Source organism: Poecilia mexicana, unplaced genomic scaffold, assembly GCF_051168715.1.
Source record: "Poecilia mexicana isolate PSO_F unplaced genomic scaffold, ASM5116871v1 scaffold_1, whole genome shotgun sequence".
In the NCBI taxonomy this organism is placed as follows: domain Eukaryota; kingdom Metazoa; phylum Chordata; class Actinopteri; order Cyprinodontiformes; family Poeciliidae; genus Poecilia; species Poecilia mexicana.
In genome coordinates, this window is record NW_028263370.1 from 17,278,765 (window position 1) to 17,294,925 (window position 16,161).

The 16,161-nt window shown below is 36.6% G+C and overlaps 1 protein-coding gene across 2 annotated transcripts; it reads right to left on the reverse strand.

The window, feature by feature from the left end:
* Positions 1–901: 901 nt before the first annotated feature.
* On the reverse strand, positions 902–12,470 carry LOC106934024 (equilibrative nucleoside transporter 2-like). 2 transcript variants are annotated; one of them, XM_088005656.1, is made up of 15 exons: positions 11,199–12,470; positions 9,327–9,897; positions 8,783–8,866; positions 7,523–7,598; positions 7,361–7,442; positions 7,104–7,252; positions 6,853–6,992; positions 6,512–6,646; positions 5,406–5,503; positions 4,896–4,971; positions 4,710–4,807; positions 4,466–4,574; positions 4,118–4,203; positions 3,724–3,920; positions 902–1,751 (listed from the first exon to the last, which is right to left on the reverse strand). In XM_088005656.1, exons 2-15 carry the CDS (start codon positions 9,445–9,447, stop codon positions 1,640–1,642), a joined length of 1,563 nt encoding a protein of 520 aa, XP_087861782.1. In that variant the 5' UTR covers positions 9,448–9,897; positions 11,199–12,470; the 3' UTR covers positions 902–1,639. The 2 variants fall into 2 exon arrangements, with proteins under 2 accessions (XP_087861782.1, XP_087861785.1); XM_088005659.1 differs by lacking the exons at positions 9,327–9,897; positions 11,199–12,470 and having other exon boundaries at positions 7,523–7,581; positions 8,783–8,863.
* Positions 12,471–16,161: the final 3,691 nt, after the last annotated feature.

The following is a 16,161-nucleotide window of genomic DNA, read 5'->3' on the forward strand; positions in this document are numbered from 1 at the left end:
ACCAACTGTGCAGCTGGGCGGGAAACAGAATAAAGGAAATTCTCTCCTAATTGTGGTAGAAAGGTTTCACTTGGTGTGATTTAGTGAAAGTCAGAAGCGCTCTCTGAATTTTCTCTTTTTATTTTCCACAGAGTGGAAGAATGGGAGGAAGCCAGACGTCTGCTGGCTAAAGGAAAGGGCCGAGCCTCTGGGAGAGGAAACACGGTCAGTGGAGGCAAAGTGCTGCTCAGATGCAACGGTGACACAACTAAACCTGATGCTAGAACTGTGTTGCTCGTTTTGGCGACATGGTGGAGTTGCTCTGTTTAGTTGGTTGTTTTTGGCGGCTTACACTTTGCATGTTCGGACAATTGTTCTCTCTGGTTTTGGATGCTGTGCAAATGGAAGGTTATTTGCTCTTATCTTTAACAACAAAGTCAGAAAAGTAATTAAGCAAAAAACTGTGCTTAAAAATATACACATTTTGCACTTAAGATAAAAAATTAATCATTTTCTGTAATTATGTTCTACCCAAAATTCATCTTTTAGCATTTTTATTTCATCTTGTTCAACTTATGTAAAAAAAAAAAATATATATATATATATATATATATATATATATATATATATATATATATATATATATGTACCAGTTTTATTTAATCTGTCAATTATTAAAATAATCATTAGTTTTAACTCCTTACGTCTAAATAAAAACAATATGAAAACTACCTGAATATAATGAACATATTAAGAACTACAAACGATGGCAGCACAACTATAAAGGGAACAAGATTCTAAAAGGGTCTAAAATCCCACCACTAGATGGCGCCGTTACTCCACTCATGCTCAAACCAGCAGGACAATCAGCGCTCACAATTAGCGCCATAACATGTTAATATTCAGCAACAAACTCTAAGGCTACCATTTTATATTTATATTTTAATTGAGGAAGTACAAAAAAACCCCACAAAGAACTTTGTATACAAAAATATTAAAAATAACAAAAACTACTTCAGATCATGTAAAAAACTAATGAAAAAGGATCAGCTGCATAAAACAGAGTGCATAAATATACATTAAATATACTACATTACAAAAAACCATAGAAAACACCAATAAGGTCTTTGTAAAAGACAAATGTAGATGTTCAAACAATAAATTCCCTTCACACAAAAATCCCTTTAAAAACAATAAAACATAAATTCATTGCATCAAAATATAAATAAGTAGGGGGAAAAAAGTCTACAGATTAATGAAGAATAATTCTTTAATTATGTTTGTTCTTTGTTAGAAAACTTTTTTTTTTTTATTAGCTGCGAATTACAGTCACCTCATGTTACCAGCAGGGGGCGATTGTGAGGTTGGTATGTACGGTAATTATGTAATTAATATAAATAATATTATTTATTATGGTAAATCATAATTAATATGCTAATTGTTATTTACCATAATAATTATGGTAAATACAAATAATTATTTGTATTTATTTGTATGGTAAATACAAAACTTTAATGCTAGAAATGTTTACAGTTAAACATTTATAAAAAATGGTATAAAAAAGGGATAATGCAAGAATGTTACAGTCATAAAAAAGCAATATGTACATATAAACAAACAAGAGTCCTGATCCAATGTTGGGTTTCTACGTGGACTTTGTCTAAACCAGATTTCCCAGTAGGAATGAGAACGAGGCTCCCATAGCCAGACCCAGAACGAGGAAGAAGGTCATCAGAGAGCCGGCCGTCTCACAGTCTCTGCTCCTCACCAACCTGCAGAAAATAAACTATTAGAGCCACCAAACCCAATATGAAGCTGACTGAGCTTTAACCATCAGCTTGGTAGCTTTGAATGTTGATTATTTTCATGTTTTACAGCAGGTGGCGCTGGTCATCTGGCAAATTAGGTTCCAAACAAGCGAAACATCAAAATATTTGATGAATTTTTCAACAGCTCTGTAGTTTAGATGGAAACTGAAATCCAGTTTTCATTTTTGTGCTGAATGTTTGATCGATTACTGAAGACAGGGCTGGTTTTACAAGGGTGTGGGGCCCTGGGCTGGAGGGGAGCCAGTTTCGGTGCCATATTTACTACAGAAAAATTATCTGCACTGCTGAAAATTACAAATACATTTATACTCAACATATTAGTTGCAAGGTTTCCCAAAAAAAACTTGCTAAGCCTGGTGATCGGGGCGCCAGAGCACTCATTCATCCAGCAGCCCGTCATGTTTTTGAGTTAAAAAATGTTTAAAGTTGACAGAAAATTTGTAAATATCACTTAGAGCCTGGTAAACCTGCGTTACTGGAAGACTGGAAGATTAATACCTAAACACCAACTACAAAGTCTTAAAAAAAAGGCAATATAAAAAACTAAACTACATAAACAATGCTAAGCCTGGTGGCCTGCCAGGCTCGTAATACACTGCTGGAAACCCAGTTATTTATTTATATTCTGTCAAATTGAATTACATCACTGCAAAAGCACAAAATCTTACCAAGTGTTTTTGGTTTAGTTTCTATCGCAAACAAATTATTACACTTGAAATAAGACTAAATTAACTTACAGATAACTTTTCAAGAAGATGTATAAATATAATCTAAGATGTATAATTTATGAAAAAGTTCTAGTTTTATTGGCAAATTATTTAATTAAAATAATCTTTCCCATAATTTCACTAAAAACGGGGAAATATCTTTCTGTGTTCACTATTTCACTAACTACTGACATAGTAAACTAGCCTAAAATTTAGACCCTTCACATTGTCTGATAAATATTTCTAAACATCCGTATCCATCCTTGTCGTAAGCAAGAGAAAAATCTGGAGAAAACTTTGGTCACATCCGCAGGAAGCGTGTTTTGAAAAGTGTCTGATTTTCAAACCTTACCTTTCCAAGATCTTCCCAGCTACATTTAGCTGATGCTTAATATCATGTTTGCTTAAATCTAAACTTCAAAATAACAAATTTATGCCACAGATAACATTTGAAATGCTTTATTAAAGTTACTGCAGTAGAAATTATTGCATCTGTATTATTTTTACTCACAGTTATGATAAGAGAATCTCACAGCAGCCGGTGGTTTGTAGTTAGTTTGAGAGTTTGTTGGATAAAGGAAGTTGATTGAAGTTTCATCTAACAGAACAGAGCTTGGAGCTACGCAGCACTCTGAGTAAAACATTAAGATTACTTAAATGTTTAGTGTATTGACCATTTGTCCCCAAACTTAAATTCAAAAATCAAAAAACTCAAAAACTCGAAAGTGATCAAAACAAAAGTAAATCCAACTCAAATAGTCACCTGATGCACCGTGGATTCTGGTTTACGCAGCAAAAAGGAGAATCAAAAGTCAAAATATAGTTCTTTGGTTTTATTTGCAGTTCAGGCAAAAGGGTTACAGGCTTCTGCTCCTATTCCTGTACCTGTTCTCTGACTGACAAAGAAACCGATGTGACTGATTGGCTGGTAAAAAACCTTATGACCACCCACGTGCATAATAAGCTACCTAAGACCCACCTATTTATACCGTGAAATACCCACATCCCAACCTGAAATTAATTAACTAATTATGGGAATTCCTAATCAAAGAAATTATAAACAACAAAACAAAAATTCTAATGATTTAACCAAAAATGGGAAAATAGCTCCTACATTTAGTAAGCCATCAATAAAAATGATGTGAGGTTTTAGGTTTTACAGCAGACTGAGTGAGTCTAACGTTTCCTGGTTCTGGTTCAGTACTCACTGTGGAGCGTAGGCCATGCAGAGGGTCGCCAGGTAGCCGTTAGAGAAGGAGAACAGAGCCATGATGACAACAAAGGCGCCGTCGTGTCTGAAGAGGACGGTGAGCTTCGAGTTGGGAATGTTGCACATCATGAGCAGAGGGATGAAGACGAGACGGGACAGGACGGCGACGGGAAACAGACGGCTCTGTTTGGACGGCTGCACAAACATCAGCGGAGGCAGTCAGAAATCAGGTCGAGACTTTAAAGCTCTTTGAACAGGTTAGGATACGTCTACGCTAACATATCCTATACAAAAAAGCTCAGTACAATGAAGAAAATCCAGTTTCCCTTTAAGGTGTTGACGATTTGACTGTAGAAGTGAGGAATATTCTGGAAGCGCGTCTGCAGACTCACCCACTGAAAGAGAGACGGGGCGCTGCGGCCGGCCAAATCCATGATGTTAAAAACAAGAATGCAGCAGACACACGTAAACACTTTGTCTGAAAGACACAGAAAACAGAGCAGCATTAAAACAAAACATAACATTTGTTTCATTGCTTAAAATTAGAAATTTAATTACATATTACAACTACACAAATAGAAAAGGCAGAGGTTATTCTACTTTATATCATAAAAAAACATAAAAATATCAAATAACTATTGACTCCATTATGAGGCAAATGTCTAACTTTATTTACAGGGTTTAAATATAAATGAATGAGGCATGGAATAATGCGTCTTGCTGCCTTGTCAGTGTCTCACCCCAGTCAGCGTCCTTCGTGTAGACCGTCCTCACTCGGACTGTGATGACCGGAAACACCGACAGCGTGACGGCGAACACAAGCGTCACACACAGAGCCATCAGCCAGATCTGTCAGACAACAACAGAGGACTGTAAGATGAGAAAGAAAAGCAGGTTTGTCTCATCTTCAGCTGGATCTGGCTTTATTTTTACATCTTTAACTGTCTCTCATCACAGAGAAAACAACTGGGAGGATTAATTTACCTTTTTAAAGACGGCAAAGACAGAAGAGCGTTCGCTACTCTCCTCTGGGACTCCTCTCGCCTCCAGGTCTTTTACGTTCCCATTTAAGGCTGTTTTGTCTTCAGAAATAAGAAAGACACATCAAATGTGTCAAAGATTACATTAAGTCAGCTGATGTCACTTTAAGTTAGGCTACATAAAACCAACCTGTGTTGCTGAGGAGCTTATTAGATGTGTCCAGCTTGACAGCCTGATTTCTGTTCAGATAATAATGAGCAAATTCCTGCAAGAGAAACAACATCAGGAGGCTGAACAGATGGAAAAATACACAATTTCACACACATACAGCTCTGGAGTATCATTGGAAACCTCCTGGTTATTCCACCAAATGTTGATTTATGAACTTTTCCTGAGTTAAAACTTTATTATTGTTGCTTCTAAATGAACATGAACTTGTTTTCTTTTCATTTGAGATCTGAAAGCACTGCATGTTTTTTGTCATTTTGACATTTTCTACTAATAAATACTAAATTTTTGCTTGTAATTTCAGAGACATGTCAGTAGTTCATAGACTAGAAGAACAATGTTCATTTTACTCAAACAAAAACTTATAAAAAGTAAAATCAGAGAAACTGATCTCTGGTCTCTCATTTTTTATGTTTTCCATAAGTACCAGGCTTCCTGATATGTATTTAGATCTGGAGACTCTCAGCTCACCAGGTGTGGCAGCAGCAGGTAGCAGAGTAGAGCCCCTAACGTGACCAAACATGGAGTGACAAAGTATCCCAAGGCAGCTGACTTTGGGTCACTTTTACCTGCAGAGAAACAGATTTTTTAGTTTATTGTAGGGTCAGCCTCTTCTGGCTGTCACCACTACAGATGCACTGCAAAAACACAAAATATTACCAAGCAATGTTGGTCCATATCTTAGAATATTTGAAATATGGAGGCTTGTTTTAAGTCAATAATTCTTTAATATTGATGAAAAAGTGTTTCTTTCATTGGCAGATAAATTAACTTAAAACATGGGAAAAATTTCATATTATAAATTAAATAATCTGCCAATGGAACTAGAAATTTTTCATCAATATCAGGGAATTATTTACTCAAAACAATCCTCTACATCTTGCTAAAAAGTTACTTGTAAGTTAGTACACTTCAAATAAATCAAAACTAAGATATTTGCACTAGAAGCTAGACAAAATTGCTTTGTAAGGTTTTATGTCTGATTAATCTGGAATTAGCAAAATGATCCATGATGAGGTTGATAAACAGTTGTGGGCTCTTATAACACCGATAAGTATAACTAGACATGCATGAAGAAATCAGACAACTTTCACTTGAGAGGCGATTACTTGGTCAGGAACTGAACGCAGAGTCACAATCTTGCTCTGGGAAATAGAAGTTGCTACGTTTGTTTTATCTAGTGCACTTTCCTTTTCTCCTTAAGTATCGACAAAGGGATTTAGTGAGTGGATGCTACGTGAAATTTATTTGAAAATCATTTAAGATACAATTGAAAAAAGTATGATTTTGATAATATAAAGGGGTATTATAGCCAACATTATAGAAGAACAGAAATTGTTTATTGTAACTGCAATAATGCAGGTGTGGATGCTGCGGTGGTGCAGAGGTTAAGTACAACCCACATAAGGAGGCCTTAGTCGCCGTCGCAGGTTCGATTCGTAGCCTGATGACCTTTGCTGCATGTCTCCCCCCTTCTCTCATTACCCACTTTCCTGTCAATTCACTATCAAATAAAGGCCAGTAGAGCCAATAAAACCTTAAAAAGTAATAATGCAGGTGTTTGTTTTTTTTCTTACTCATGATGGAGCACAGCATGGCGACACCAGCGAAGATCCCAGCCAGTCCCTGACCGCTCATGAACACGGTGCTGTAACGAGGAGGAAACAGGCCGACCATCCCGAAGAGGCTGCCCTGCAGCACTGCACTGAACACTGCACACACACATCAACACACACAGGTTTAAACAATCAGATTGATGCGAACCACAGCAGCATCAAAGCGCTCCTTAAAATATTCCACCTCCAAGCAGATATTTTATGTGACTTGTTTTGACAATCCAACGTTTCCTCGAGAATATAAGCGAATAGTTTAACATTCTGAAGTCAGAGGATTTCAGAAATAACGTTCAGGAACGTACCGTTGAAGAACCAAACTGTTGCCATGGTGACCGAAAAGAAGCTGTCGGGCTGCATGTCGACCTGGACCAGGCCGGCAGTGAGGGCGAAGAGGAGGAAGATGACGACCAGGCTGAAGGCCACGCGGAGACGCTCCTTCACCCTGCAGGGGCCAGAGGAAGATTTTCATGAAATGATGCCAGATCACTGAAACACGAAGTGAAAAACAAGACGAATAAGAAATGATCCAAATTTTAGCTTCAGCTGCACTCACCACTGATAGAGCAACGAGTTGAGCAGAGTGAAGAGGAGCAGAGGAAGCTGGGAGAGCAAAACCATCCAGCTGTCGTAGTTGTACTTCCTCTGCACCGGGCCTGACGTACCGTTAGAGGAGACGCTCTCATTCAGCCGCATGTTGAAGTACTTGAAGACAGAGAAACAAAAAAGAATAATTTAAATGCTTCATGTCAAAATGCATTTACAAAGACAGCAGAAAATTAAAGGATTTTTATATATCTATATAAAAAAAACCTGTGAGGCGGTGATGAAGAAGTTCCAGGGCAGCAGACTTTCCAGACCGAGAATGAAGATGATGATGGCAACAATCTGACCACTGAGTATCAACAAAAAACATCTCTGAGTGTTTTACACAAAGTTTATTCATCTACAAAAGCAACAAGATGCCAAACTCACCGATCAGAAGGTGAACTCTGCTTCTTTTCATTCCACATTTTGCTGTTTCTGTCGCTCCTCTGCAAACAGGCAAATCCTAAGTAAGATATTAAAGTGTATTTAGAGAACAGTAGCTCATTATAAATCTTCCACTCATAAAAACAAGCATAATTTTGCAACTTGACAGTATGAAGTTGCCCCAAAATCAACTATATTTAATTTACAATATGTTACAAATCAATAAGGAAAATATTAACAATAAGTATTTTACACCTGATCGGTTCAACAACTTAAAATTACATTTTTCTTTCCTCTGTTCATTAAAAGAATCAAAACCAAAACTTCTCATTTTTCTTGAATGCATGTGTTTTTAGGACAAATCTAGTGTTTATTCTAAGGACCAAAGCTTATAAGGAAATGAAAGCATCCGTTAATGTTTTCATTTTTGTTGAAGTTAAAACTTCTGCTATCAACCTGCAACATTTTTAGTAGTAAAAGTTTGTTATATTTAATTTCTGAAAACTAAAAACCGGCACACTAATTTGATTTTATAAAAGAGAATGCAGTGATCATGTAAATGCTTTATGCCTTCTAAGTAACATAAAGCATTTTTAATGAGGTTTTGTCAGAAATCATTAGGTCAGTCATATTTTTTATATGCATCTTACAGAAATTATTACTGTGGAGCTGAAATGGTTTTAATATATTGTATGCATGGATGTGTTGTTGAAAAATCTGACGGCAATAATAAACACGATGTAATTATCCCGGTTCCTACCACTGTTTCAATTCAGACCTAAATAAAGTCCATCCATTTCAGGATGATCGTTTGTTTTTAATGAATTCACATTTCCACTACAAAATAGCGCGCTTTCTTTCAGTTCAATTTTGGCGCCTTGATAAAATAAGGAAGTGACTTATTCCCGCATGGAGCTACATAGAATTGACATATTTATTTTCTATCAGAAAGTAGTAAAAACTCCCCGTCTGAAATAAAGTACATTTTCTGATAACCAGACGTATATTTTCTTTGACCACAAAGTAAATTATAAGCTAATATAATCTAGAAGTATGATCGTATATCTAAATTAGACTACAAGCCTCTTTACACGTGTAAATATTTGTTTATTCTAGTTAAACATAGTATTTTTGCATTTAGTTAACATTTAATTTAACTTGTTTTAAGATTTGTGTTTCGATTGTGGCGCGTATAAAACTCCACCTTTTGGGTGACCGTTTCTAATAATGCTGAAAGGAAAATAATTTTAACAGGAATCTCACCTGACGGTCGATTAGGAGTTTCTTTCGGATGTGTCGGATAACTATCCCGTGAAAATGAATGAATGAGAAGACTGAAGAATCCGCCTTGGATTGGGTCCACACACACACAGGAAGAGTGGAGACAGACCACGTGGTATGGCGAGCCATTTCAGCCAAAATTAAATAAAATAAATAAATAAATGGGTGAAATAAATAAAAAATGAGTAAAATAAATCAAAAAATGAAGAAAATGAGTGAAATAAATAAAAAATTTGTTAAATAATTTTGCTTTTTCATTAAACCAATTTTTAATTTATTTATTTTTCATATGATCAATTTCCCAATTTCATTTATCCATTTGTCATTTATCCCTTCATCTATTTACCCATTTTTCATTAATCTATTTTTCATTTAACCACTTTTCAATTAACATGAAGCTAAACAGTGAGTGGAGAACCTTGTATGTACTAGAAATGAACAAACATGACATATTGGGTTATTAATAGTAACCATAACAGTTATTTTACACAGCTTGGTTTATTAAATAATGATTGTGTTCACTTACGGATGCCTTCAATTGGAAATCTGCAATCTGAAGTGTCAGTGAAATAGTTTAACCAGTCAGTCCTCAGGTCGGTCTGCCCTGCATGTTTCAGGTGTTTCCTTCCGTCACACCTGGCCTCCATAAATATCTGATTAATGGACGAGCTAATGCTATCGTTTGTATCAGTTGCTCTGGAACAAACACTTTAAAATGTAAAATGTTAATGTCCTGTATAACAGAGTGATATAGACAAATGTTTTCTTCTCATTGTGTTATTTTCACTCTGTGTCTGAAGTTCATCACATTTCTGGATGTTCTGTGTTTCAGTTACATTGAAGTTAGCAGGTTTTTAATCAGGGCCACAACACCCTGTGTGTGTTGGGTTTAAGAAAAGAGGCTGCTCTGTTTGAGCACCAGCATTCATTTTTCCTCTGTTTGGGTGAACTCTTCTCTGCGGAGGTCGGCCATCTCTCTGGTTCTTCCTGAAGGAGACCCATCAGGAGTTCTGGTGCTGCTCACAGTGCAGACGGTTCAGACGGTCAGCCGTGGTCCCTCTCAGACAGAATCTCCACTGTCATTCTGTTCCTTCACCCTTGAATAAACATAATATGTTCTGGTTGTTATTCCTGATTGGTTTGTTATTTGAAACAGTGTTTAATATCAAAATAAGATTAATTAATTTGCTTAACAGTTCCTTCTCCTGTTCCCTCAGAAGGGCAGAGTTTAGGAGTGACTAATTACATTTACTCAAATATAGTTGAGTAACTTTTTGAAACTCAAATGAACTTTTAGGAATACTTTTACTATGCTGAACTTTTTACTTTTACTCAAGTCATTTTATTATGAAGCATCACTATTGAAAAAAATAATTTCATTTTGTCTAAAATTTCCACTGAACTTTATATTTTGGGCCCTCTGTGTAATTTTGTTTTAGATATGAAATCATTGATAACTTGATCAGTTAGTACTGATACACTTTTTACCAAATGCTTCTTTACTCTTGTGTAATTTCTTATTCAGCTACTTTTTACTTTGAGTAAAAACATGTTGAAGTGCTGCTGTTATTCCTGGAGTACAAATTGTGGGCCCTCTGCCCACCTCTAAGGAACAGTAACCAAATGTTGAGGCACATGTTGGACAAAGAGGGAAACTAAGGTGGGCAAGTTATACATCCACAAAGAACTACTTAAATTAATAGTCATATTTACTTTATATGCATATACATGTGGCCCACACTTGGCACACTTCAGGAATGAACCGAGAGGCAAAGATTGTAGCACAAGTTCAACTTTTGTCCATTCTTCATTCTGAACCTACACTAAAGGTCAGATTACCTGTATTCAGGTTGTCTGTTTACAAAAGTAAAATAACAGCAATGACTCTAAACCTCTCCTGCCTTTTTACTGTATAATCAACCTGTTGCCGTGGCAACCGCCTGAGTCCCACAAATCCAGCAGAGATTAGCTAAAAACACAACGGATTCAGTCCGTTAAGATTTTAGGTTTTCAGGCTTCATGTTTATTTCTCCTTAAAAAACATCTCCTCTCATGAACACAGCGGTGGCTGATTAGCCAATTTAAACTTATGCTCTGCTCATCAGGGTCTTTGAGTCCCTTTTTACTTTTGTAATGGTACCGAAATGCACAGAAAGGCGCAACACCTTTTAAATAATAACTACTGAGATTATTAATTTTGTTGGGCCATTAATTTGAACACGTTTTGTTGATTTTATCCTTAATAAGATATATTGGACGTGCTGGTCTCAACATCCTGGCGGCGTTCAGTTTGTCACCTAGTGCCGAGATCAACTCAAAACCTTCCGCGATCGTAATTGAGCACCCCTATTGATTAAATATGACTGTAGTTGGAAAACAACCATCAGCGTTAGCTTACCGTGCAACGTCTGGGCAACCGGAGGATCCTGGACGGACAGCAGCGGTCCACCATGTCTGAAAGATGGCCTCCGAAGCAGATCTCCAAGGCTTGGCACTCTCACTCTCTCAGCTCGATGCTCCATAGAGCTGCCACTGGATATTGTACTTCACTTACGATGTACAGTAAAGTCTGCTCCTTATAGTTGGACCACAGCTGGTAGCTACGAAGGCTACCAGCTGTGGAAGTAGCGGCCAACTTCAGCGGCCGCTACGTCCAAACTATAAAACCCCCGACGGTGAAGCTCTGAGTCCATGAGAGCCGCCAGCTGAAACACGTTCTGTCTGAGCGGCAACACCAAAAATAAAGTCAGGAGTAATAACACTATTTTCTAATGAAGTTAATGAGCTTCAGCTTATTGATAACCCGGTAGTAGGTCGCCATCTTTCTTGAAGCAAAGTACAGGTGACGCTAACCAACCAATTGGGGAAGGTGTAGCCTGATGACGTGCCTCTCCTCATTTGCATTTATTTTTTCCTAAGTTTTGCGGGGAAATAGAATGTGATAAATAAGAAAATAAGGAAATACTAAATGAATAAGGGGAATTGGAAAATGGGAAAATAAAAATTTTTTCAAACAAATGTTAAATGAAAAATAGATAAAAGAAAATGGGTAAATAAAAAAAGGGATATATGAGAAATTGATTAATGAAAGTGGGAAATAGCAAATCGGGTTAATGGAAAAAGGAAATTGAAAAATGGTTAAATTAAAAAATAGATTAATGAAAAATGGGTAAATAGATAAAGAGATTAATGAAAAATGGGTAAATGAAAAATAGATAAAAGAAAATGGGTAAATGAAAAAAGGGATATATGAGAAATTGATTAATGAAAGTGGGAAATAGCAAATCGGGTTAATGGAAAAAGGAAATTGAAAAATGATTAAATTAAAAAATAGATTAATGAAAAATGGGTAAATAGATAAAGGGATAAATGAAAAATGGACAAATGAAAAATAGATAAATGAAAAATAGATAAAAGAGAAATTGAGAAATAGATAATCTGAAAAATAAATAAATAAAAAAATTGGCTTAATGAAAAAGGGAAATTGAAAAGTGGTTAAATGAAAAATAGATTAATGAAAAATGGGTAAATGGATGAAGGGATAAATGACAAATAGATAAATGAAAAAGAGAAATTGGGAAATTGATCATATGAAAAATAAATAAACTAAAAATTGGTTTAATGAAAAAGCAAAATTATTTATTTAACAAATTTTTTATTTATTTCACTCATTTTCTTCATTTTTTGATTTATTTTACTCATTTTTTTATTTATTTCACCCATTTATTTATTTATTTAATTTTGGCTGAAATGGCTCTCCATACACGTGGTAGACCATATTTGGAAATGGGACCATTGCGTTCCGGAACTGATTGGGGGTGGGGGGGGGGGTATATTACCCGCATAGTCCTGGATCCTTTTAACAAATCCTGTAGCTTTCTGTGTATTTATAAATCTGCTCCTTAGTTGCATCTTTTCGGGTCTGACTGCGTTTACTACTCTTTTCTGTTAATCCATATTGTAGTGGCAACACAACATCACTAAATCAGAATACCATAAAGTCTTTATGACTTATTATTAGTTAAGGCATTACTGGCACCTTAAAACATATATTCTCTAATAAAACAAGGATGTAGATCTAATTAAATGACCTTAACAAGACCTGAAAGTGGTTCCATTTTCACTCAATGGCCAAACTAAAACTGTGGCAAATTTTAAATACTTTGGGTCATTCCTGCACAGTCAGGCCAACTTTGCTGAAAACACTGACTATATTTTTAAGAAATGTTCTCAGAAACTCTTTTTAGAAGACCTAGTGATCTTGGGGTTAGTCAACTAGAACTTGTGCACAATACAATTGTTGAGGGTGTTTTAACTTTTCATCTCCCTGGTTGGTTTGGCCACATGAGCTGCAGACTAAAAGACAAACTTTTAAGAATACTTTCAAAGGCAGGTAAATAGTGTGAAATCACAAACAGCTCTGTCTGAATTGTTTGCTGAAAGAACGTGGAAGACGACAAGGAATATTTTAGCAGATAGCATCCATCCTCTTTTTTCATCAGTTTGAACCTCTGAGCTCATGAAGGCATCATTGGATCCTTCTAGCTACTAAGAACATCTATAAAAAGTCATAAAGTCCAATAATCATTCTTAACCAAACTAAATGACAACATTTACTCATGGCATGCAAAAATGCACAAATTATTGATATTGTGATTCTATAAATGTGTTTTGTTTAATAGTTTCAAAGTCGAAGGAAAATTCCCACCTTGATAGACTAGTTTTATTTTAGCTTTTATACAGAATGGACTCTAACCAAAAGGCTCCCAGACCAACTCAGCACTGTAAAAACAAAACTGTGAATTGTGAAAAATGTGAATTTTTCACAATGAACCTTGCTGACTTTTGCTCAGTTAAGTTTTTCTTGTGTACATTGTAAATGTTTTTTTTGATCATGTTGCTTTTCATGTCCCCTTATTTCTTTTCTACCTTCTATAATTGAGGGAGATGTATAGGTATTATTTATAATGTATGGTTTATGCATTGTTCAGCACAGTTGAGCTGACAGAATGACCCAAGGTATTTAAAATTTGCTACAGTTCCAACAGGTTGGCGCTTGAATTTTCCTGCTTGACCACTTGATGGCGTGCTTGCTTTTAAAGAAAAAGAAAAGTCTGTTTCTGACTGACATTAAAGTGAGAAAAAGGAGATAAGAGTGGATGTTAGGAATTATTATTATTATTATTATTATTATTATTATTATTATTATTATTAAAAACAGGACAATATTCAGTCATTTAATACATGAAGTGAATTTATTTGGAACATCAACCAAATCAATTAAATAATCAAACAGAAATATTTCATATACTGGACCACAAATATTTAAAACATCTCTTTGTACAGTAACATTTATTTTTCTTATATATATATATATATATATATATATATATATATATATATATATATATATATATATATATATATATATATATATATATAAAACAATTCCCCTCTCACCCTCCGTGGGTGGTCTCTTTCATCCTCTGAGCTCGGGTCCTCTACCAGAGGCCTGGGAGCTTGAGGGTTCTGCGCAGTATCTTGGCTGTGCCTAGAACTGCACATTTCTGGACTGAGATGTCTGATGTTGTTCCTGGGATCTGTTTGAGCCACTGCTCCAGTTGGGGGGTGACTGCCCCGAGGGCCCCGATGACCACAGGCACCACTGTGGTCTTCACCTTCCAGGCCTTCTCCAGTTCCTCTCTGAGGCCCTGGTATTTCTCCAGTTTCTCATGCTCCTTTTTCCTGATGTTGTGGTCACTTGGTATTGCTACATCCACCACAACGGCTTTCCTCTGTTCTTTATCCACCACCACAATGTCCGATTGGTTCGCCATTACCATCTTGTCTGTCTGGATCTGGAAGTCCCACAGGATCTTAGCTCGGTCATTCTCCACCACCTTTGGGGGTGTTCCCCACTTTGACCTCGGGGCTTCCAGTCCATATTCTGCACAGATGTTCCTGTACACTATGCCCGCCACTTGGTTATGTCGTTCCATGTACGCTTTCCCTGCCAGCATCTTGCACCCTGCTGTTATGTGCTGGACTGTCTCAGATATATGTCTCATATATATATATAAATACATCAAGGACAAAGCCTCAACCGACGATGTGCTCAGCGAATGTCTCAGGCAATGGGGAACAGAGGACAAGGTGCTGGAGGAACCATCATGGGAAGACAAGCCCCTACATGGGATGTACCACCGACAAATAACTGAAGTGGCTGATATCAGGAAATCCTACCAATGGCTGGAGAAAGCTGGACTCAAGGACAGCACAGAGGCTCTCATCCTGGCCGCCCAGGAACAGGCCCTAAACACCAGAGCAATAGAGGCTCAGATCTACCACACCAGACAAGACCCAAGGTGTAGGTTGTGCAAGGAGGCCTCTGAGACAGTCCAGCACATAACAGCAGGGTGCAAGATGCTGGCAGGGAAAGCGTACATGGAACGACATAACCAAGTGGCAGGCATAGTGTACAGGAACATCTGTGCAGAATATGGACTGGAAGCCCCGAGGTCAAAATGGGGGACACCCCCAAAGGTGGTGGAGAATGACCGAGCTAAGATCCTGTGGGATTTTTAAGGAGGAATGCATTTGTTTTGTCATACAGTGATTTTTTTGTTATACTGGAGCACTTGTCATTGGAGGTACTCTGTTATTACCTATTTTTAATGCTTGACCTTAGTTCTATTACTATGCGCGCGCACACACACACACACACGCACACACATATGCACACCCACACACACACACACACACACACACATGCACACACACACAAACACACACACACATATAGAGGAGGGAATATAGAAGGGAGGGGAACTTTTTGTGAATATTTACTGTAGAAAATTTGTAGTATTTTTTACATTAATATCTAATTTTAGGTTTTGAAATAAGTAAAACTGTAAGACTTGAAAGAAGACAACTGGGTGTTGGGAGAAAATTAAACAAAACAAGTAAAAATGGTTATTGTACTTAAAAGTAGCACTATTAATTTGCACATAAGTTAATATTTTTGCTTGTCTGATGACATCATTTTTCAGTATTAAACCAAATTTTTTCATCAATTAGTACTTTAGTAGCCTTAAATTTTTAAGTTTTTACTCTAGTGTAATTTCTTAGCTGGCTATATTTTACTTTAATGGAAATACGTTGAAGTAGTGTGAGTACAATTTTTGGTTTCTCCAGCCACTTCTGCCAGGAACATTTAGGCAGCAAGTGCAGTAGAAGAGCGTCCTCAGGAGTACACAGACTGTGACTCATACCACTGAAGTCTATACAGGTTTGTCCTGCCTGTATGTTGCCCCAAGGCGTGTTTTCATCGTTGTTATTGTTCTTTTTCTTCCAAGTTCTCT